This window comes from Xiphias gladius, chromosome 11, assembly GCF_016859285.1.
Source record: "Xiphias gladius isolate SHS-SW01 ecotype Sanya breed wild chromosome 11, ASM1685928v1, whole genome shotgun sequence".
Classification (NCBI taxonomy): domain Eukaryota; kingdom Metazoa; phylum Chordata; class Actinopteri; order Istiophoriformes; family Xiphiidae; genus Xiphias; species Xiphias gladius.
The window spans coordinates 3,585,194-3,610,313 of NC_053410.1; the positions used below are offsets into that span (position 1 = coordinate 3,585,194).

The following is a 25,120-nucleotide window of genomic DNA, read 5'->3' on the forward strand; positions in this document are numbered from 1 at the left end:
GATTGACGTCACTCCAGCCACCTCGGTTGATAACATGGGGGAAAGAAAAAGAGATGAAAGGAGGTGGAGTGAGCCGATAGACTGGGAGACTGGGAGCGGATGGTCTGAAATGTGCTGCGGCTAAATCAAATGCAGCAGGAATCTAATCCATCCCTCACGTTCCCTCCACCAATGCAGATAGCTGTATTCTTCACGCCATCAACTCTGTCAAACACCCATCGCCCTGGGTCGGGATAAGGAAAGTCTCTTAGCGCTGAAGCTGCTGTCGGGTCCATCTGCACGTTGCATTACCTCATGAACCTTTTCAGAGCCGGAGTAGGTCAGGTATCACCGGGTAATCTTATTTTAAACACTGTGCTGGCTGAAGGACGAGCAGAACGATTTACCACCAAGGATAATGCTCCAAAGGAATAACTTTTCATTCTTTTGATAGTAAATTTTTGACAACAGTGACGAACGGGGGTCTATCAGAGACTGCAGAATTTTATTAAGACTACATTTTCAGCAGTGACACATGTTAGGGTAATTTGTGTCCCACAAGGGGCACCCAAACTCAAAATTCTGCGCTAAATCTTTGCCTACGGTTTAGTAATAAACTTCGAATGGAAGAAACAGGCGCCTGTGTCAGGTGTCCCATTATACTGTACATTACAGAAACATAATGGGCACCTGCCAGCCAATCAAAATGGAAAACTCCCAATGGTCGTTGTATGCATGCACAGTTTTTTTTTTTTTTTTTCTGCTGCTGTCAATAAAAAGGAACACGTTAAAGTAATAGTTAACCTGCAGCATGTCAGACCACAAAGGACACTGCAAGGAACATGGCTTTACCCTCTGGGGAGGCATGAAACTCTAATAGGAGTGTGGCCTGTTAAGTTTCTGTGCAAAACGCGGTGCAAAACAGTGTCTCATTATCTGTTCCTTTTAAGGTTTACAGAAAGTCTTTCAGTTAAAGTTACAATAATGAACACTAAATTACTTTGAAGAGTTTATAATGTAACAGCGGTAAGATGCACTTTAGTCCTTCTCTTCTGTGTCAGAATAATATCTATCCACCCTGATCAGCATATGTTAATAGTGCCTGACTGAACGACTGACTGACAAGGTCGTCTCCAAAGGCAAAGACCGAACCGCACATGGCTGTTCTGCTGCCTGCAGCACTCCGCCTCTGTCACTGTGATGGATCTTCTCCACCTGGCACCTCCTTTTGCTGTCTAGGAGCAAAAGCAAGGTGTGTGTGTGTGTGTGTGTGTGTGTGTGTGCTCCATGCAGGAGTATAAAGACAGAATAAACGGAGATTAAAAGGAGCAAGAGAGAGGACAAACGCAAGAGTGGGAATATGAGGTGGATATTTGTATACACAGATAGTTCTGCATAGATTATTGATTTCATAATTGAGTGTGTGTGTGCTGTGTGTGTGCGTTCATGACCGCTGCTGGGGTGATGACGGAGAAAGTCATGGCTGCAGGAGAGGTCAGCGAGGATTCTTAGATATTCACAGGCATGGCTGGAAGGAGGGGGAAGAGAGGGAGAAGAGAGACATCGAATGCAGAGCATGTGCCAAGAATGGCTGGTGAATGAAGACACAGCGACAAACTGACAGAGGGAAAAGGGTGAGACAGAGACAGAGACGCCGAGGCTTCAGGAGACTGACAGACAAAGAGAAATAGTGAGGTATATAGAGGAGCGAACAGAGGAAACGTGAGATGGAGGGAGACGGGAAGACTGTTTCATGGCTTTTCACAAGATGTGTGAGGTCAAAGGCCACCATGCTCTGTGCCTGTCGACTGACTTCTGCCTACTGTTCCCACTGTGTCTTTTGGTGATTGGCTTTTGCTAGACTTTCACAGACAAAGATTATTTACATGACTTTCAATGCTTTGTCGTCCGTTCCACAGCCAGACTCGCTCGACCGCGCGTCGCGGACCGGTCAGCCGTAGTTCAGACGACGCCGTGACTTAGCAGCTCTCCAAGCTCCCAAACCTTGTTACCAACAACTCGACATAGTAGTTGCAGATATAAACCGAAGCAATATTCTGCAACTGCATGACCCACTTCTTGTAAGTGTACTTAAAATGACATCTGTTTGTTGTCTGACCACAGTGAGCGATTGCTGTGCCAAGTTATTGCTTCGCTGAATTTTATAGACTGTATTAAGATAATGCATCTGTCCCCCGTTCAGAAAGTTACTGGTGCATTTAGGAAATGGAAAATGCATCCTGGAAACTAAAATAGGTTTAGCCCGAGCTAATCTTTTTATGTCTGCTCTGGACTGCCCAAGATTAAAGACTGATTCTTTTTACAATCCCTCCAGCTGTTGGTAACACACAAAGTTTTTGTTGGTAAACCACGTGGTTTTTTTTTTTTGTCTTTGTCAAACTGCCATAATGTTCACTACACCGACTTTACAGTCGCCGCCTGCATTTTTTGTCAACAGAAGGGAGTTGTATTTCGGTTGAAATGCTATACACAATACAAACTTTAATGAAAAGTGAGTTCAACAAAACTATACAACTAAAAAATAAAAATATAAAAAAAAAAAACATGAATGAACAGTAATAAAAATTAACATGAATTCTTTACAAAACCAAAACAGAGTGTGTCCCACGAAGCACTTGTGGCAATGACACACACTGAATAATTATATGTTCAGTGATTGTTTTTCTAAATTGGCTGTTGCTTTATCTTTTCTATAGTACAGAGAAAACAGAAACATTAGACCACTTGTCTATGAATCTACGAAAACAACTAAACTGTTAGTTTGCAGATGATGCAACCTAATGTGTTTTGAACCGGGGCCAGAAGAGACGGTTACAGGATAATGGTAAAATGCATAGTCTAACAGTGTCCCACATGGAGGGGAGTCAGCAAACTGACTCAGTAATCACAGTTATAGAGCAACATCTATTTAGAGTAGTATTTACCATTGAGTCGATCAAGGTTGCATTTTTGTTGCTTATACTTTTAACTTTTTATTTGTAAGAGGAAGAATGTGTTATCACTGCTTCACAGGTACATTGTCTCACTTTAAACACTTTTTCTATAAACACCAGTCGTACAAAGCAGTTAAGTAATTATAGACCAGCAACTCCCGTGTCCTGCCAGGTAAAATTACTGTTTTTGTTAAAGGGAGTGTGGTGGCTTTGAACAGACTGATATAGCGGTCGTGACTGGGCCAAAAAAAAAATGGACCTTAGCCTTTAACAGAAAGGTCTATCATTGTAGGGATCATTTGAGTAAATTTTCAGACATTTCTGAGCCTTGTCAGTGGCAAAAACAAGCACTTTTAGTGGACATACTTTGACGTGGACAAATGACCAGTTGGATTACCTTGCAGCCATTTCATGGTCGCCAGTTATAGCGTCCTTGCTCAACATTGCAATGATTCCAAACATGTTTGTCCCCATTAATCATTTAGATCCAAGAAGATAGGAAAATGGGGCCCAGGTTTTAAAAATACCACAATTATTCCTTAATATTGGCCCTCACAATATTGGCCCTCACACTTGCAGTACCCACATTACTTGTTGTGCATCTATAATGCTGGATCTGATACATTTGACATACTGATATTCTTCATTTTGAGTCCATGTTAAACACGCATTATGTAATTTTCTGCCGCTGGGGATCTCTCAATCGAAACAATAACAAAAGAGGGAGCTTGGTGACGTCATGGAGTAGCGTGGGATCATGGGACTTTTTGTCTTCACCACCACTGCCGTCCTTACAGTCAGCTTCTCCCAGGAAGAAATTTCCTTCCGTGTTAATCATTCAGGAGGGTTTTTTAGCAGGACCCGGTGGATCTTCCTGTCCAAAACAAATAGGCCAGGTGATTAAAACCTGTAAAAAGAAAGTAGTTAGTAGAATAAAGCAGTTTCATGTTAAAAATCAGTGTTTCCCCAGCGCTGTTCAGCAGACACAGGGCGTTTCAGAGGAGCTGCGAGCCAAGTTGCCGCGAACCTTTGCTCAGCTTGTTTCTTTGATGACTTAAGATCCAAAAGTCCAATGACTTGGACTGTTTTTTTAGACATTTTAATGCAGAAAAGGTACATATTATGCCTTTTTAAGAAATCCCCCAAAAAAACTTATATGCCGAATATTTCAGCTTCATTTTATTGTCTTTGAAATACGAAATACTTCTGTGGTTGTTAAAGATGATTATTTTTTTAGAATTTAAGGTGCGTTTGGTTTTGCCCCTGCACTCTTTCTTACTTCCTCTAAACGGTGTTTCTTCTGTCTCCATTTGAAACAGCTCGGGGAAGCCAGCACCTTTCCTTTTCCTTTTGCTTTTCCTCGAGAACCTTTCTTAACAACCTTTCCTAACATAGAAGGCTTCAAAGACCCGGCAACCCGGTCAGTTGTTTGGCCTGGTTGTTCTCTTATCACGAGCTGAGAGTCATCCCGGCTACAGAATGCGAGCAAATATGTGTCTGTTTGTCTTGGATGCTCATGTACAAGTGTGTGCTTGTGTATCACAGCGCTTTCTTTGCTGCCATCGAATTTGTTTGTATTGATGGTGAGTGTGTGTGTTTGTGTGTGTGTGAGACTGTGTGCTCTGGGCACTTCTCCTTTTTGATGTATAGTTTTTGTTTGAGAGAAGGAGAGTGTAAAGCATAGGAAGACGAGTAAATACAGCAGAAAAACGAAGGATAGATGGTCAGAGAGAGAGAAAGAGACCAAGGGTTAGATAGAAAAACTAGACAGATAAAAAAAAAAAGAGGACAAGCAAGAGAAACATGAAAAACAGAGGAAGATGAGAACTAAACTTTGTATCGTTTTCCTTTCTAATATAATGCAGCTCTGGCAGGTGGAAGCTCTGTGAGTAGTGAATGGCAGGTTGTAGTTTGTTCATTTCACTGAGCCTGACTATGTTTATTTGGCCCTTAGGGTACAACATTATGCCACTATGTTTGAGACTTGGTGTGGTGCAATTTTATAGAATTTGGACTCCATGGAAAACAGATTTACTCGCTGTCATGTTGTTTTTACACTTGCTTTACATTGTGCCGAAGCCAGGCCCGGAGGAAACTAAAGTCATGGTTAACAGATTTTATGAATATTGTTTATTTGCTGTCAATTTACTCCATATCAAAGCCTTAATATCCATGCAGATGTGGCAGACAAAAAAACCCCACGTTGAGCCTTGCGTTGCATCTCCACTAGATGCTGAATAAATGGGGTCAGAGTCAGTAGTGTTGTTTCTGTTATCATAGACAATGACAGTGTAAAAGCAGAATGCTGCTGTCCTCCGATAACTCGCTGTTCCTCTAACACTTAATAAACCTCATAGTGGCCTCTCGGTGACCCCAGCCTTCACTAAGTGTAACACAACTGAGGCCCGGCGCCCTACGGGATTCTCAGTGTTAGCAAGTGGCTCTAAACAGAGGAGCAAGGAGAATCCTGGTTCCTGTTTTGAAAGCCTGTTCAAAGTGCAAAGCCTTTCTGATGAAAGCTGAGCTATTTTGAAAGCAATGTTGGGGGGGTGCATTAAGAAAAAATAGCTGGCTCTGTGGTGGGCAGGGAGCTGGACTGGCTGGAGAGAGAAGGACCCTGTGCAAACTGCTGTCTGTCATGGACAATGACAGTCGCCCTCTGCTCACCACCGTTCTAAAGCAGAGGAGTATATACAGTTGCAGGTTGCTGTCGCTGAGCTGCAGATCCTTTGTCCCCAGACGCATTAGGCTCTTCAACTCTTCCCGACAGGGGCAGGGGGAAGTTAACTACTGGGCCTGATGCTTTTTCTTTTTGTTTGTTACATTTCACTGGCTATTTTATCCCTGCTTATTATGCACCTCGAGTCAATTTATCTACTGTCATTGCACAATAACTTTCTCACGGTGGAACTATTTATCTACTGCATCAACAATCTCATATGCACACGACTTTGTAGTTTTAAATCTGTAATATCTTATGCCTATGTTGTGCCGTTACTTTATAAAGGCAACATTTTTTACCGTTTACTGTGTGCTATCTATCTCTGTACCTCACAAGGGTACTTAAATTAATGCACACGATGACTTTCCAGCTCTGCCCACACCTCAGGATTTTTCTTCGCACTGAGCACCGTTCATTACGTTTGAAAGTAAATTAACTCGAACCACGTGGGGCAAAAGCTCCTACTTCATCATTCTCTGTGGGTTGAATATGCCCAGTGTGTTAGCGGTTCGGGCTTAAGATCCGTTGGTGATAAAGTAAAGTAAATGGTCACATCAGTCAGGTCAGTGCCTCCCAAAATTTACTATCCAAAGCACAGCTAACCGTTGGGTTCTGCACGAACTCAGGTGCTCAGACTTACTCTGATTACACCTCTGCTGAGGTTGAAGGTGGGCGGAGCTGTGCTGGAAAAACACGTGAGGTCACTAGACTCCATGTAGCAGCAGCGGGCATTTATTTTCACAGGCAGCAGACAATTTTGGTTAAGAAAATGGATCATGTAGCAGTTGAAGAGCCAAATAGTTTCCTCGAGTTGGCGAAGACCGAACAGAGCTATAAAAGGATAGCTGACACCGGGCTTCCCCTCACCAGGTGGACAGAGAACCGCTTCAGATGAATGCATATGTTCTGCTGGATGTGTAAGTAGCCAACTGTTTGCTAACGTGTTATCCATAACAACTTTAAGGTGGTAATATGTCAGCCTTGTGTGATTGATAGATTGTTGTGGAGTTGCTCCGTCCAAAAGTGGTGGGGAAAAAAAAAAAAAAAATTACAACCATAAAAGACGTGAATTGTGAGGAAGTGAGTCCTTGTAATCTGGTACTAAATACATAATCAAGGACCGTAAAGTAGCACACACTTAAAGGTTCAGACCCGTAAAGACACACATCCAGCAACTACAAAATTTCAAAACTTGAGCGAACCAGGTGAGTGGATGTTTTTAGGGCTGGGGAAGGGGGCTTGGCATAAACTGATGGTTGTGACGCTTTGCCTCCTGCTAGTGTTGTACACAGTGCCTCATGTGTGTTCTGTGCTCTCCAGTGCAACATGTGCCACTAATGCAGTTGCATGTGCAGATTACAGGTCATATTAAAGACTACCCTAGAGAGAAGGTTGTTGTCAGGAAAGCAGTCAAGCTTCATCCCTCTCTCTCGCTCACTCTCTCTCATTGTATGATGTGATTAGAAGCCCGGAGCCATTGGTGCCAGAGCAAGGACAATCGAGTCCGTCCCAAAAGTAATAGCTTCTTCTCGACTTAATTAAGAAACTCCCTCTGCCTTCCGTGAAGAAAGAAGGGCGGTGGGGGCTGACAAACCGATCGCACTGCGTCTGTGTGTGTGTCGAGAGTGTGTCTGGGTACAGGTGTGGAAGAGCGCCCATAAATCTGTGTCTTGCTGTTTGTGGATTACAGATTTAAAACATCTCGTAAAACTCGTGCGTTGTCTCCGCAGAAAATATGCCTTTTGTACTCTTTGAAAATCCCTGCATGTTGAGCTGCTAGACTATTATTGTTCCCTGTGATTTACGGATGTTTGATGGTATACGCATAGTTTAGAGCTGTATTTACTTATTTGATGTGCTACCGACGTAAATTTGCTTAGTGTGTGATGAGCTTGATGAAAACGTGAACAGAGGTAAAATGAGATTCTCAAAAATACGCTTGCACCTAAAGTAGAAAATGAGAGGGCCTTGTTTGGAAAGTACACGCATCCTTGTGTGCATCCCCCGGGACATGACTATCTTGCTGCTGAAGTACGAATTAAACACGCAAAGTGGTGGTGCAGCGCCGAAAAATGGGGAAACTCGTGTGAGGGGCAGATATGAAATTTATTTTAAGAGAAAAAAAGCTTGTTGCTGAAAGAGGAGAATCTTGATATATCTTTCATAGACATTGTTTGCTGAACTAAGCTGCTCCCTTCCCTGCATCAGACTGACTCTCAACCTCAAGCTGCCCAGTGTAACCTCAGTTCCCAACTGTTGGCTCCACTGCAGCAATTACAAGTTAAGTGGTTTACTCAAAGAGACCCCACAGGGATCATAGTTGCTGATGTGGTGGAAAACATGAACCTGAAGTGATTAAAACTCTGCATGTTCCCTATTTCCTTCCATATTTGCATGTTGCACTATAAGTATTTATTCCCATAGCTCACGAGGTGCACACACACACACACACACACACAGGCTACATCAGAAGATCAATAATTGGATTTTCTGTAAATCCTCAATAGAGAGTCTCTCAGGAGCAATAACCTAATAATTTTATTAACTTGGAATGAATGTCCGAAGAAATCAGGTTCTAAAATACAACTTGATTAAGGATCCTATTGAATCGCCCTGCAAGTTCTAAAATGAGGTTTCAGGCTGTATGAATATAGTAGATCTCTACATGATTTTCTGAAGACTCCAACAATTTAATTTGCTTCTACACTAGTCTGGTAGTTAAAGATCCTAAATAATCCTTTAGAAGTTTTGTGTCTTATTAATGAAAAAATTTAAAAGTGGAACAGAAAATATTTTACCTGCCTCTCACTCATTGTTTTCTGCTGTTGCCGTGTAAGGAAAGTAGCGTTGCATGTATGAATAGAGCACTTTCAATACACAGGAAGGCTATCGAAAGCCTTTCTCATCAGTAACCTATAAACCTGGAAATGTCCTATACGACCTGCGCATATTGGCGCGGCTGTGAGGTAGAGCAGGTCGTCCAGGTCAGTGGTTCGATCCCCGGCTCCTCCGGTCCGCATGTCGAAGTGTCCTTGGGCAAGGTACTGAACCCCAAATTGCCCCCGATGTATCATCGCTGTGCGAGCGTGTATGTGTGTGTGTGTGTGTGTGTGTGTGTGTGTGTGTGTGTGTCTGTATAGAATAGCGCTTTATGAATGTGTTTATGAATGGGTGAAGGTGGCAGTAGTGTAAAGCGCTTTGAGTGATAGATAGTGTTATTATAGGTGCATGTACAGCATCTTATACTGCTGGGAGACATAATGAAGAGATTCTGCTATAATGTGACTGAGCTATAGTGATAGTGCAAGCAATACAGTGCATCGCAGCTACTGGTTTGGGGATTAAATTCTGTCCTTTCTTTTTTTTTTTAGCTTTGTGTCCCAAGAGAGTGCGGAAATTAGGTTTACCTGGATATTGCCTGGTCAAGTATCAGAGCAACTACTGTAAGATGCCGTAAATATTTCAAGATATTTCCGTGAAAAGAATGCAGACTGCAACGATTGCTTCTGAGTGCTTCGCTTACAGGGGAAGAGATGGCGGTGACCACAACAGGGACAATTAAGGTAGTTTCCACGAAGTTATTGTTGCGGCTAATTCCTCTTATGTGGGTGAGCCATATTAACAAAACCGCATGACACAGCTCGGGTGTCAGACAGGAAGGCTCTAACCTTGTGGTGTAACTTCTGCCTTTCTGAGAAGAGAGATATTGAGCTTTCTGGAAGGGTTTTCCGGGGGATGGAGCCAGTGACGGAGCCAGTGATGGAGCCATCCGTCCTGTGCAACGGCTCCATCTGCATTCTAAAAATTAAAATGGAGAAATTATTTTGAGTGTGGTAGGTAGCTGGTACAGTTGCCGTGCACAGGAGAGCAAGAGGGGGGAAGGATCAAGTCGCTTGGCCTGAATACAATCCTTGTAATCCAGTCGTGCGTGAGGCTTTTCCGTCTCACGTACTGAGTAGAGCCGTCATCGTGTCACAAATACTCAGAAGGAGAAGGTGTGAAATGAATCATTACAGTAAGAAAGTTAGGTCTAAACTTTATTCATATAGCACTTTTCAAAAAAAAAGCAGTAGTTGCGAAGTCAGACAGAAATTGTGAATAATAAACGAGATCGACAAGACATCATACAAAATCGTGGACATAGAGTGTACAAACCACAAGATATAAAATTAGAAGATCATGAAAATGCCAAAGAAAATCACAGTGGCTCCTCAAGCACCACATCTTACACATTTTCTCAAATCTTTTTCACCTCTATGAGCAAGGCAAGGTAGTTACCTAGATAAATGACAAAGTAAACGGCTGGCAAAAGGTGAGTTTTGGTACTTTGAATGTCAGTCATTCAGTTTTAGTTCTTAAATATGAAGCTGTCAGCTTCAGTTACTGGAAACTGATTTGCTCAGAGATTCAAAAAGATTCTGATTTGATAAATCTGATTTGATGTTAGATTCAAGTGCCATATAATCCCAGCGAAACCCAAAAGTTGGTATTTTCATCACTTGCTGTTGCAGTAGTAGTAGTAGGAATGGTAGCAATAATAAAAGCAGGACAGGGAATATTAGTATGAGCAGCAGCAGTGGTGGCACCATTCACATTCACATTAGCAGCCAGTTTGTGATTATAATCTGCAGTGTCACAATGCAGCCTGCAGGGATATAAAGCAATCCAGAAAAGTGTGCTGGAGCTATCACCTGGAGAGTAATGAATTTCTCCACTTTAGAGCCTGATGGCCAGGGGACGGGACGAGGCCTGATACTTAGTGCTATTTATTTGGCGAACCCTGGAGGTGTCCCAGGCATGCAATCTGAGCAAAGAATAGGAAGAAGCGGGGGGACTTTATGGGCCGGGCTGCACTGACTGACACACTGAGAGATTAGCAGTGGTAGTGGGCCTATCTGCACCATGCAGGTGGGTTTAAAACAGGCCACTGGAGTGTGTTTACTGTATGTGTGTGTACCTGTCTGTGTGCGTGAAGATAGAGTGAGAGGGAGAGAGCCGGAGAAAACGGGTAGCGTCAGATTTCCATGATTAGCCCGTTGTTGACCGCGGAGCTATCTTGACACACTGCCATTTTGTTTTTGTTGGGCTGTATTGTCAGAGTACGGCGGCCTGTTCACACACATCTATCTGTGCCATGCCACACAGGGCCGAGTATCTGCAATGCAGTGGCTGCTACGGCTTAGCTCTGCTGCCTGTGTGCAACACCCCTGAGTCCACACAGACAGACCGAAACGCGCACGCGCACAGCTGGCCACATGCGAGCGCGCACACACGTGCAGGCTCGCACAAGCATTAGGCTGAAGTGGATAGTTGCCGTACCTTTTACTCAACAGGGGGGATCATTCCGGTAAATTCCATCTCCTCTTTCTCATCTTCTCTCCCCAACCCTCCCAACCCCATCGCCCTTTTTGCTTTTCTTTTCTCGTCCTCCCATCCCTCGCTCTATTGACCACCTCGGCAATGCTGTCTGCATCCCATTGATCTGAATATAGAGTTGGATGGGAGAGACACATCTCTCAGCACGGTGTAAGAGCAAGTATTTATTTATTTTTTTTCCGAAAGCGACGAGACAGGCTGCCTCTCTGCAAGTCCAACCATTCAGACCTCTCCACGCCGCAGCGTGTGCAACACTTTTTCTGGCAGAATAAAATTTGGTAAACCGCTCACGCTCCGACTTTTCACTTACAGCTAGCAAACAATTCCTTGAATTCTGAAACGCCCTAGCTTTTCATCATTTTTTTATTTGGTCGCCATACAAAACATAATAAATTCAATCAACAGATTCTGCAGTGGAGGCATTTGGAATGAATTTAAAAAGACACCATATCACAGACTGGTGCTCTTATCTCAAAAGACCCTTGGTATCAATGAAGGTGATTTGGTCTATATATATATATTGGACAGCTATAGGAGAGTGGGGATGGATGAGAGAGAGAGAGAGGTGTACCGTTATCTTTATTGGATCATGCTGTGCAATAATGATGTCCTCACACCACCATATTGATGTTGCAGCTACAACCCCCGCCTCGAAAAACTGCTGTGGCTTCTCTGAGCGAGGCTGCGGGAACAGTAACGAGAAACTGAATTTGAGAAATAGGAGGAACATCAGTGTCACAGAGAGTCTGAGAATAAGCCCTGTGTGCCTGGTAATGAGTAATAAAACGCAGAAATTTAAGATAAAGGTTCGTGAAACTGCATTTGTTTGTCTTTTAATTCAGTTCGGTGTAGGATTTCTTAAGACCCGTCTTCTTAAGAAATGAATCATTCTGCTTCTTTACACATGATGGCTCGGATGGACGGGTCGATAAAACGCAGAACTTTCACCCAGCTGTTTGTTTCCAGCGTGAAACCGACCTGAACAGCCTTAACGGCTTGTTGATTGCTGTTACCATGACGACGGAGGTCGAGTACGCCCGCTGCTGGCACTCTCCCATCTCGTATCTCGTCGTGTCTGGGAGAAGCGACAAGCTCGGGGACTTGTTGCTTCTAACCCGCAGTATGTTGTGATCCTGTGAGCTTTCGGCGATACGGTCTCTCGATTGTGCGACTACGTGTGCAGTTCGTGTGCCTCTCCTCCTCTCGCACTTTTGCCCACAACCACACGCACAGATCCCCTCAGATAGATGCAGAGGCTGTCGGGGTATAGCTGTGTTGCATTCTGATGTCTGTGCATGTGTGTTTCAGCTCCGTGCTCTGTTGAGAAAGAATAAAGAGGTGCCCTTACTTTCAAAGAGAGGAAATTGCAGGTGACCCCAGCTGTAGCAATGGAGAGCCGTGGACAGACAGATCCACAAAAAAAGATACTGGAGCAGTAGGCGGGGAAGAAAATAAAAGAGGGGCAGAATTGGATGGAAAAAATGGACCAGCATAGAAGGAATATGCGTTCTTGACCTTTATTTACTGAGGGACTGTTTGCTAAGCATGCCTGGGGCGCATTCGAAAAGTCCTTTTTTTCATTAGGGAGCCTCCAAACTCACTTAATTGACCCAGAAGCATCTAACTGGCAGTCATGATAAAAGCTTTATAGAATTCCTTAAATGCTAAGGAAAGATGCTTCAGTGTTTGCTTTCCTATTTCTGTTTGCTAGGGGAAACACAGCAGCATCCTTCATGAACAGGAAGGAGAATTGTCCCACAATTCTTTGTTTTGTCAGTAGGCAACCCAGGTGTTCCCAACCAACTTCTATCCTTCCCATGAATTTCACTGTGAGACTACATTTGTTGATGATATGTGGGTTTTTTTTGCTTAAAATGCATTCAGATTAAAACCTCTTCATCAATCTGCAACATTTCATAACAAGTGAGACGGGCAGCAAAGCAGTATGTTCATTGTTTGCTTGTTTCTTTTGGCTAGTTGGTCTGGGTTGGTATGAGTGATGGCTGATGAGAAGAGAAGTGGTTCTGACTCTCTTCCCTACCAGTCATAGGATTTCTTATTAGGGATTCCAGGATCACAGCCAGGAACATGAAGCATCAGAAATGTAATTCTAGAGCATGACACTATAGGATTTTCCTAGCAGCCCCCTTTCTGAGGCAGAGTGATGGCATCAGCAGTCAACATTTCCAAACTCATATTTCTTTCCCCCCGCAGTGCTATTCCTGTACATCGCTGTGGTCCCTGAGAGGTTGAATTCAAGTCAGTCCGTCTAAGTGAGATGTTTCCATCTGCTCTACCTCATCAAATTTCGGGACAGATTGATCTTGAGAAAGGGATTGTTGATCCATCACGTCTGTCTGTCACCGAGTTCACAGAGAGGAAGCAGAACCCATTGATGAATCATCGTGTTTATTTAACGAATTTAACTAAACGTCTTCCCAAACCGAGCCAGGATGTTTCACGTAGACGTCCCTGTTCGTTCTCGGATGGCGCTATGAGCTTTTTTAGAAGAACAGTATAGAGTACGCACTGATCAGCCACGACATTAAAACCAGTTACCGGTTTTAATGTTGTTCGCTGATCTGTGTGTAATCTTGTGCAGTGCAAATTGTCAAGAGTAATATTTTTCTAATCTCTGAAGGGAAGGAGATAGGAACAATTCCCTGGATAAAACATCTGTATGGGGCATGGAACCATCTGAGGCTTCATAAACGAGTTTCTATTACTTTCTAACACCTTTCTGGTTTGTTGCTAAATGGCCTGAGTGTGCACCATCAGACGGCTTTCACCGTGTGCTGCCAATTAAGCCAGAGCCCAGGCATTAAATAAATAAATTATCTTGTCTGCTTTGACTGTGGAGCATGAACATAATCTAAACATCAAGTTCACAATTTCAATTATCACACCACAGGCACAGGCTGCAACCACTGCCAGAACCAGTTCCACCATTAGATTTTTTCCCTCCACACTTGGTTATTCTTATATTAATTTCCAGAAATTCACCAAAAAAGTTGTCTGTCTTACAAAATGCAATTACAAGAGGCCACTCAAATCTGTTTGAACTTAAAAGACAGTAGTCAGGGAATGACACACAGTGAGTTCATGTTTTAGTCCATTAATTGACCATGCAATGATAGGTCTACTTTTTATGAGACACGGGGAGAAATGTCACCTCCAATTATTTCACATAAATGTCTCCCTCGATTAAGTCCATCAAGTGTCCATGACAGTCTCACCCTACTTCAAATACAGTCTCAGGGACAACAGCCACACAGCAGACCGGTAACTTAATCAGGGAGAAAGTTAAACTCCATTCAGCCACAGTTAATTGCTGGCTAAAATTCTCAGACTAGATTTACTGCCAGTTGAGGACAGCTGTTACTGATGGTGCACTGAAGCTTAGATGCCTACACTAAGCTAAATTTAATCTGACCGTCATACAACAAACAGTAGTTTTGGCAGTGCTTTTCTGCATCTATACCATGAATGAATTCTTCCACTCCTGGCTGTGGGGCTAATAACGTGCCTGTATCTCTTTCAGTGCGTTAGCTGCGTAGTATGGCCAAAAGTATTGGGCACTCCAGTTCACGCATATTTTTTTAACGCTCTACGTGTGGCTGTTTTTTCTTTGCTTTGTGTTAGGGCCCTCAGAGCCAAAGGGAAATCTTGATGCTACGGCGTGCAGTGATATCTAGTTTTGGTAGTGCACGTTCAACTTCGAGGCAAAAGCTCCTGTATCAACGCGACAGTCATCCTGTGCACACAGTGAGGTCCACAAGGAAATTGTTTAGTTTTGTGTAACTTGAATGGTCTGCGCAGACGCCGTGACGCCGATACGTTTTACCGTTGGTTCTTTAGACCAGAATCCCTCCCAGATATTGAATGCATGATACCGCACACTTTTGTCTTATCTAGGTTACTACATGCATGTATTACAACACACTTCTTGTCCAGGCGATGGTTCAATACAAAGATCCAAATTCTGCCTTGGGTGGTGCGCCACTAGAAATGAAAGCACCAGCGGCACTGTTGGGACTCTTGACTAATGAACTTCGCCTGTTTGAGTCACCTGTAACACTGTTATCCGGGTTAAATGGCTTTTCTGTGTTTGTGAACTGATGCACTACTGCTCCCCTACTTATATCTCAAAACATACAACCTGATACAGCAATATGCCTTTTTTTTTTTTTTTTCCCCACAACAGAAAACTCCATTTCCTCTTTTTGCTTGTATCCTTTCTTCTCAAGTCCCTGTACCTCTGGTCTTTGTTCCTGCTCTCAGGGCCAATCAATAATCAGGCAGTCCATGACTAGCCTGCCGGAGACCTTTGATATCATGGCTTCCGGGCTGGCTGGCTGGCTGGCTAGCTGGCTGACTGTAAGCCCGCCACTCCGGGGGAATGTCATCCACGAAGGACGCCATTACCTGTCTGCCCAAGGGAATGTCACGCTTCAACCCCCTCAAACACGTCTGTGTATAGGTACACACGCGTGTACTGGGAGGAAAGAGAGGAGGGAAGAAAGTAAGCCAAGATGAAGCAGTGACTGTGAGATGATACACACATTGTTTTCCCCAGTGCAGTCAGCCATATAACTTCTGCCTTGAGTATCAATGCAACACATCTACCACATCAACATGTTTCACCAATTATTGCCCAACCAGTGTTTTGTTGGTAATTGTTAGCTCTTGATAAAATATGACTCGAATAGTGCTTAAGCACATTTTGCTGAACTGGCACTTTGAAACTAATTCATTTGGAAAAGACTGCAATGCCAGCAAAGAAAGGCGTCGTGTTTTCATTTGCAACAATTTGGAGATTGTCTCTTGGCAAGACTGCAAAATTCTTGACATTTTAACGACTGCAGTATTTTTTGCATTAAACATATTCAAACACTCAGTTATTCAAATTCTCTGTGAAGCTCATGGGGAAAGGTTACTGCTATAAAGCAGTATTGGTTTTTAGCCCACTGTAAAGGAAGAAATGACAACCGACCATTGTCCAATATAACATAGATAAATAATTTCTGTATTAAACAACAACGGGAAATGGAGCTGGAAATTGAATTTAGCAAGGAAATCTGTGAAAATGTCCCGCAAGACGTCCATTAAGGTATAAATACAAATTGAGTGCATTTTGGAGGAACTGTGAAGAGCAGACCGCCAATCATGCACTAATGTTCCCCTGGAAGTGCCCTCTCCTACATCATTTTTGAAGGGAAATATTTGAATTGCTTGATAAGGCATTTGCTTACCAGAAACCTCCGAACCCACTGTTCAAACTCTTCAAGCGCTATCTGGTGAAAGACAGGAGAAAGATGTATTTATTACATATACAGCACTGCCTGCAGCAGCAAAGGGAACCTGTAACAGTGGGCTGGCATAAGGAATCTCCAAGCTATGACACACGGAAATCCGTTATTGAAGCAATCCAGAGACCATCTTGAGATGGGATCGCACCAGCCGCGATGCCCGTCAACACGTTGACGGTTCTGACCCATGAGTACTCAGTAGTCATGACTACGTTATTACATGAGTTAAGTGCAGTAGGTGTCTCCGGGACCACATTTTGCCATGACACACACGCACAAATGTACATGTGTGCGCACGCAAACACACACACACACGCACAGACGGGTGAAAACAATACCGCCGTCGTGGCTGTTAAAAATAACTTGCTTACGGTCAATATTGTTAAAAGTAGCAGACAAAGATTGATACTGTTTCGGTTTAAATTGAAGGCAATCGCGTTAGCTTTTTTCTCTCTGTCTTTTTGTTTTATTTTTATTTTGGAGTATTTGTGGTGTATTTGTTCTACTTTGACCGTCTACAGCATTGGCCATTTTAGTGGGTCTTTCATTTCCTGTTTTTGGCTAAATGGACAGAACTGACAGTTGAATCTCGGGAAGAGAGATGGGTGAGTGGGTGTGATGGAGAAATGAATGTGTAGAGGGGCGGTTCTGTACATGCATGGATGGGAGTGGATGTTAAAGTCACATGTTGTTTCGGGCGTGTTGATGTTTCTGCGCGATCAGATGCAGGTGTGGGAGATACTTTATGTAGAGTATGTTTCTATTCAACAGAAACGTTAGAAACATACAGTATGTGGCCATCGTATCTGGAATCCAGATCGGTACGATATTGCACTGTGAGACAAAGAAAGACCTTGTATCCTAAAAATGAATAATTTCTCTTCTCTCCAACAATGGAGGTGGATTAAGTGCGATGTTGTTTCAGCGACGCAAAAGCGGGTCCGAATGGACGGGTGTGTTTTTGTCCTTTATTTTGCAGGACTTGTTGTAGTTCATCTGCTTTTGCTGCGGTACTCATTCCTAGCAGCTGAGGCATGGGTAGCTCTTTTATGTTGTTGTTTGGGCAACTCAAAGCACTTCGTTAAGGTTAGGGAAATATTGCGGTCGGCATTAACTATCTAAAAAGTCCCCGGCTTGCCTCTGGACAATAGGAGATAAGACACCCACGGGACACATTTCCTAATCATAACCCATGGTTTTTTCACCTAACAGCACACTGGACGCAGGGATCAAACCCCGGTCTCCAGTGTCTGCTTTCCTCCAAAACACATATGGCAATGCTGGTTAGTATCATGCAAACGTATTTTGTGGGAGACAGAGTTGCGCTGTCGGGTCTCCATATTTGAATTTGAAAATGCCGAAATTCCCTCTGTATATTTCCCTGCTGATCTGGATTTACAAAACGGAAGGACAATAATTAAATCATGAATCATCACCTGCGACACACTAGTGATTGGATTCAGTTTTGATCTGTGTAGCATATTCATCTTCTTGAGAGTCTTCTGAAGATCAGTGTCCCTGTTAGAAGTTCAGAAAGGGGCTCTGATTGATGTCTTTTATCAATAAATTATTAAATTTTACATAAATGGCTGCTGCTCATTCCCCACTACAACTAAGTGGTGAAAATCAGCAGATTCCCTGTTCTCTCCTCAATTACCGCACGTAAAAAGAGAGGAGACAAAAAGAAGGTAAGGGAGGAAAGAAGAAAAACAATCTTAAGCGGAGGGTTGTGTTATCCACCGCCCGATGGTTTATTGATCCTTGCCGTGCCTCTCCCTCTTTCTCTCTTCACGGCATGGCAGAGTAAATTGCAATGTTTTCTTCTGCAGTGACTGACGTCTGCCTTCAGTGAGCAATGTTTTCAAACTTGCAGTGATATTTTCAGCCGACTGAAATGACTTTTTCAGTCAACTCTGGCATTTCCTCTTAAAATAACACAATTCTTTGAGTGCACACAGTGTCTGAGCTGACAGCTGACGAGTGTTAAGCTGAACAACCTACAGTGCATTGTGACAACTCTGTCAACAAAAAACAAAGGGAGAGGACGACAAATGGCTCTTCTGTCACTTATTGCCAGGACTAACAACTAACAAACCAGCAGAGCTCAGTCCAAGCATGAAATCATGTCTGGAGGGAAATCCTTCATGTTCTAAAAAATCCAGGAGTGTTGCAGAGCAAGTTCAAAGAAAGACACAGCAGGGCTTTGTGATTCTGGCCTTTGTGTGTGTGAGACTGTCCTAAAAAAAACAACCCTATAGGTCGGCCGTAAAAGCAGATTATTATGACCCACGGTTGCGTTTGTTGTTAGGCGACCTCTTGCGGTGGCAGTGATCATTACGGAAGCAAAGGGGGAAGTCAGGTGACGTGGTATAAAGAGCGACAAGGTCTGCATCAGGAGGAGGTTGGGGTTGGATGGAGGGGTCAACAAAGCACAGGACTTGGTCCTGTTGACACAGTAGACTGCTGTTGGTTTCCCCTTCGGAACCAATCGGCATCATTTTTTCTTTTGACGGTTCACAGACGTAACCGCTTGTTTTATTATTGAAACCATGAGAACAAGGGTCCGGCAAGCCTGCCGCCGTAGTGGCACTATTTCGTGAGACACTCCCATGGGTCGCCTCAGCGAGAGGGGACAAACAACCTATATGGTCATTCTGGTTGGAGGACTGAGGGAATCATGTCAGGACATACTAAATGGCATTGTTATATCAATTCCCTCTATGAGTTATCGCTTTATTTTTCTAGTTGACAGCTGTAATTAGGAAGAAAAAGCATTCTTCAAATTGAATTTAATCTCATTATGTCCTTGTGAAGCCACATGTACAGCAAAGTCAAGCTTTGAACAGGTTGAGCTGAGGTGCCAGTTGATAGTTGCACTGTTGTGTGGATCCACGTTCATTCTGCTATAGTCAAATTATATACAATGGTAGGTCAAACTCCAACTATAAACCCAGTTAATTGTTGATATTGGATCATTATTCAAATTTTCTCTTTCAAAATGTTTAAACTTTATTTATTCATCTGTCCCTGGCAAGTATAGAAAGGTCAAGAGACAAATTGTGGTTATAGTTAACGAAAACATCAATTGTTGTTCTGTCACAGGACACAAACTCCACTCCCCCTTACGAATGTTGGAAGCCCTACAGGACCCATTCAGCTCCCCAACCTCCACTGCTGAGTCCCTCTGCATGAAACTAGTCCCTCGGGATGGTGGGCTGTTCATTAATATATCTCAACCGCTCCAATTTGAAATCAATTCTCATTCCGTTTTTATAAGTTGAAACATGCCCACTGGAGATTCAAAATCCACGTTTGGGGCAGACAGCTATTCAAATGTATCATCCCTGAAACAATAACAGTGAAACAGAAATTGCTGTAAAATATCACTTCTGCTTATACTGCTACAGTATAAACTTTCCGGGGCTTTTTCATTACCTCTGAGTCAGTTTCCTGTGGCTGTTGTTGAAAGCACAAGCCAAATTCCAAATAGTCAGTTTTAGAAAAATGTTGGTGGATATACAGATTGTGAATCCAGACTGAAGGTGAAGATGTCTGGAGAAAGCACACTACGGAGGAGGTCACCTTAATGGAAATGAACCATCGCTGTCATGGTGCAGTTGCCCTTTAACCCTGCCTGTTGAAAAGCAGTGTCTGTAGCCAAATGTTGAATCAGACTGACATTTTAAAACCATTTTTGCACCAGTTACAAAAGACTTTAGTTTAAAATTCTGAATAAGTGCAATATTGCTTCTCTTTGATTCAAGGATTCACATTTTTCTGTCAAAAAGTGAATGTTTATTAAGAAAGTTGACTTTAAAACAGCTGCATTACATAAAAAATATTGAAGATGAAAATACAGAAAACACAAAATCATGCTCCTTCTAGCGTCACTTATTTTACAGGGTTACTCAAGTGATTTAGGGTTCAAATGTCCACAACACTGGGCAACTCATAAGAGACAGAAATGTCAAAATTGAAGCAGCAAGGGCTGTTTTTTTTGGACCCCAGTACGGCTCAAGCTCCAGGGGCCTACATTTCCCATAATGCAACAAGAGCTTCTCCTCTTTAGACCTACCCTGCCTGGTAGACATCACATTTTTTTACACTCCTGACTCTCAAACTAAAGCTCTTACAGAGTCACGGAAGACATTATAAAACTGTTGTCACAGGCGGAGAAGGACTGCACATGACAAGTAAACTGATCCTGATGTGTAAAATCAGTGGACTTTGCCTTTCATAGACTAAAGTAGTTGTTTGTTTTTTTAAATGGAAGAACTTGCCTTTAAAATTCTTCACAAAAGTTGAAGAATAATTGTTTAAAGAAATAAGAACAAGCTACCACTTTGAGTAGGACTGTCTTGTCATCATGTCAAACCGGCTGACGTCCACATAAAACCACGTTTTAGTGCTGACTCGTTTCCTGACCTAAATTCCCCTCTCACGTAGAAACCAGTCCCGCACCAGCCAATTACCAAGGGTTGTTGACGATCCCCGGAGGCCAACCGGCATCTAATAACCTAACCCACCACCCTGCCGCACGGATACCTCATACTGCTGGAGTCCAGACTGAAATTACCCCACCTCTCTTCACCCATCGATCCCCCCCACCCAATTCTGCTAGTTTTTTTTTTTTTTAATTTCTCTTTATCTCTTGATTGGGGTGTATCTTCCGTACACCATTAAAGAACAACCTAATACAGTAATCAGTAAACTAGTGGTAATAACATTGTCCTGAGAGTAAAATTGATTTTTATCAGTCAAGCATTAAGTTCTTGCTCATCACCGTTCACCCAGCTCCTTTAAAAAAAACATGGCCGAGCCCTTAGCAGGGCTCATTTTTCATTTGTAAGCACAAAGGAAAAAGTCAGCAGTCTGGTCTGATATTAATAAGAGCATCATCATTGGTGCAGCTCTGATTTCTCCCCACGTCTGAAAGTCGCCTCTCAGGCTTTCAAGGCACCGCTGAGGGATGACTGCCCATGAAATCTGAAATCTCCACATTTTAATTGATCTTTTTTCTTTTATAAATTATCCGCAACAAGCACCGAAATGCCCATAACACAGTTATACCATATTTCCTCTTAAGCAACTGGTGCTTCGCTTATTAGTTTCAATTATAAGATCATCCATTAAGGTACATTGAGCAGAGTCCCTCAGAGGTGTGTACTGTCCACAATCAGCCATGCATGTTGTGATAAATCGCCGGGAGAAGTCAAGCTCTCCAACAGCACAACTGTGACCACGGAGTATTAATCACAGCAGGACAGATTATTACCCGTCCTCCATCCATCTTATGCTGGCGACATTGCAGGGTCTAAACAAACAACAGTGTGTTGGTTTAACCACAACACGCAGTGTGTTATGAGGCAGTGGCGGGCTTGTTATGGATCTTTGGGTGGAGAGTAAGTAGCCTCTGATGGAAAACCGATGTGATTTGTACTTTTTTCTGCTGCAGTCCAGGATGAAATAATGATTTATTTGCAGAATTGTCATTAAAAGACAATTATAATGAAGTTTGAGGAGCAACAGGCTGCTGGAACAGAGAGAGTTGAATTAACCAAATATGTTCAGAAAAAAATAATAATAACTATAAATATATGTGTATATATATATATATAATATGTATGTGTATCTATGGGGTTGATTTTGACTAACAAGAGTTTCTTTGTTTGTGCTTCAGCATCTCCAACTGTCCCTCCGCTGCACTCGGAACATTTCAAACCCTGCCATGAGAGGGACCTGGCCTACTGCCTAAATGGTGGCGAATGCTTTGTCATCGAGACGCTCAGTGGGCCTCACAAGCACTGCAAGTAAGTGATTATTTAAATGCCTCCTCTTCTTTGCCATTCTCTGCGCCTTCTTACATTTGATACGTTTTCTTCTATTTCCTGCTCTCGGTACTTTTTTTCCTCCTCTGCATCCAATAGTACAGCCTGTGATATGCTCAGGATCTTCATGTTATGGCCATTTTGTATGATGTGACTTTGCTGGACACTTTGGATCAGATGCCGTTTGAATATTATTCATTTTAAGAAAAAATATAGACTCTAGACTTTAGAATTTTTTCAGCAGATAGTGTACGATCTGATTTTTCCTCTGCTCATTTCATTTCATTTATTTTTTTGGTCATGAATGTTTATATGTCTGTTAGGTTACGTACATTTTGTGTAAAAAAAAAAAAAAAGAGTTGAAAGTATACACCAGATTTAATGAAGGAATATCCCTTTAACTTGTAGGACTATACCACCAAACATCTTTTTGGTATCAAAGCCTCACCTTGCCCTGCAGGTTTAAAAGATGGCACTGACGAATGTGCAGTTTGCACTTTCATGGAGGGTGGAAGCTGCTTGTATTTATAACGGTTGCAGTGGATTCCAAGGGTGACCTAGATTCCCGGCCAAAAAAGACATCACAGTGTCCGTAGAGAATCCTCAAACCCCTTCTCAGCACAATCCACTTCTCTACCATTAATCAGTGTAGTACGTTTGAACAGACATAGCTTCTCCACAGCGCAGGTAAGCTAAATGCTGTTTTTCCCTGTTGAACTATTGATTTGCAATTCTAAAGCTATGATGGAAGAAGTGTATTTAGCAGTGCAGTAGTAAATTAATGACTGCTTGGAACATATCGAACATGGGGATCAACTCCTGAGAAGTGGATTATGCTACAGGAGTGGTTTGAAATGTTTCTGTGGAGGTTTTTAATGCGTTTTTGTTGTGACTCCGCATCCCCCTTAGAGTCCATAATAGCTGCCGTGAACCCAGCTGACAGACAAACCTGCAAACTTATCGGAGCCCGGTTTCACGCATGCAGACTTTTGTTCTTTCTGATACTCAAAAGATTTACAGTGGTGCCTTCCTTTAATTCTCCCTTCGGTGCTGGCAGATATCTAAAGGAGCTGCCCCTTCTGTAAACACTCTTTGATAAACGGTATGGAAAGATTTTATGCAGATGAATCTCTGTGCAGCTGTGCGTGTGTATCCATAACCTGGGTGTCTGTGTGTGTGTGTGTGTGTGTGTGTGCTGCCATTTTATGTGTGTTTGTCTTAGTTGTCCCAGATTTTAGAGTAGAGCTCATGGGCACTTAGCCTGTTCAAATGTGGGGCCCTTTACTAATTAAGTCCCAGAACAACGTCTTCCAAAATCTAACCGCAGGACTTCCACCCGACCTGTTTTTTCAAAGAGCCTGATTTGCCTAGTATAGGCAAGTAAGTATACATCCGTATGCATGCACAAAGAGTGTGTGTGTGTGTGTGTGTGTGAGAGGGAGAGCGTGTAGATGATACTGAGGGGTGTGTTTTGGCTCAGCAATGTAAATGAGAATCACTGAATTAAGAATATATGGACAAAGCTGCAGAAACACAAGAGTTGCAGTGAAGCATGTGCACCTGAACACGCATTCAATCACGATGTGTAGGCATGCACACAAACGGACTGTTTGTCAGTGAACCCTCTTGCGTGCCACAGGCCTAGTAATCAAGTTTCTTCCCATGTCCCCGACCTGATCTTTTTAACCATACTTACTTTACATGTGTTAAGTCCCTGATAGACCCTAAAACGGACACAAAGGTCGGCACCGCTGTAGGTGCACATAGTCCAGTCAGTCCTAAATTTTGGCCCGCACACAGGCCACCCTTGTCAACGTGACCAAATGACAAATCTTCATAGTAGCAAGGGTCTGCAGCTACACAGATCCGGGAAGAATATGTTGGACTTGAGTGGTACAAAATACTGCTCTCGAAGGGTGTTTTTGTTCCGTTTTGTTTTGTTTGAGCAAGTGGACTGACGGTGACAGGACAGGCTACATGGCCAAACGATTAGGTTTCTGCAGAAGAAATCTACCCATGCAAACTGTGTTTCTCCAATCCCCTACCCTAAGAGAAATCTACCATATTTAAGAAACTATATTACTGTAGAAGGCCGGAGGGACAACTAGTTGCGTACCCACTTGTTGCTTTGGTTACCCACTGTCATCCGTCTTCTGCAGTTGTCAGTATATCATGCACTGTGCAATCCAGTCAAAAGTCAACCAAGGTCCACAACAGCACAAATGTCTGTTTTTTGTTTATATCTGAGCTTTTCTATTTCATTAAAGAGAAGCGATAATAGTTGAAAGAGAGAGATGCAGGCGGATAAGGGAGGCAGAAAACAGAGCGAGAGCGGCAGAGCTGGCGATGGGGGAGGGCCGCTTCCCTCCTCCCCTGCTCGCTTAGGTTGCCATGACAACATAATCTGTAGACAAGCGTAGCTGTTAAACAGCGAAGGTTTGTGATGTATGCTGGGGAGGCCTTGAACACACTGTCTGTGCATGTTAATGTGCGCGCTGAGGTACGGAGGAGAGAAGATTGTGCACCGAGTTGATCTCTGCTGCTTAATTGTGTGGCGATGAGCTTTCTAAAGGAAAGATGTGGATCATCAAACAATATGGCACCCACTCTGAGTATGTGAATAACAGCTGGTATGATCATGCAGTAAAACTATGAAGTGTGTCTAGTACTTTGCTTAAAAATAACATTTAGAGTTTAGAAGGAGTAATATTTTATACTTGGGAACTTAGGCATTAAATTAATGAGTCAGTCTTTTCGGAATCAAACTTTATATTAATAATTTATCAACAGATGTAGGCTACTTTCTGGGTGAGGCAACAAAGTGACTAAAGACTAGAGAGTAAATATTACCAAAATTCAGCATAAGGGAAACTTGTAGAACAGACACTGTGCTTCATTTGACATGCTGGTAGATATTCATTTATCTTCATCAACAAAAGAGTGACAAATTTC

The 25,120-nt window shown here is 42.8% G+C and overlaps 1 protein-coding gene across 1 annotated transcript in view; it reads left to right on the forward strand.

The window, feature by feature from the left end:
• The window catches only part of LOC120796097 (pro-neuregulin-3, membrane-bound isoform), a 334,227-nt gene that overhangs the window by 181,326 nt on the left and 127,781 nt on the right, over nt 1-25,120 (forward strand). The window contains exon 2 of the mRNA XM_040138459.1: nt 22,021-22,150. Coding sequence (XP_039994393.1) covers nt 22,021-22,150 — 130 coding nt within the window. The remainder of the gene's footprint in view (nt 1-22,020; nt 22,151-25,120) is intronic.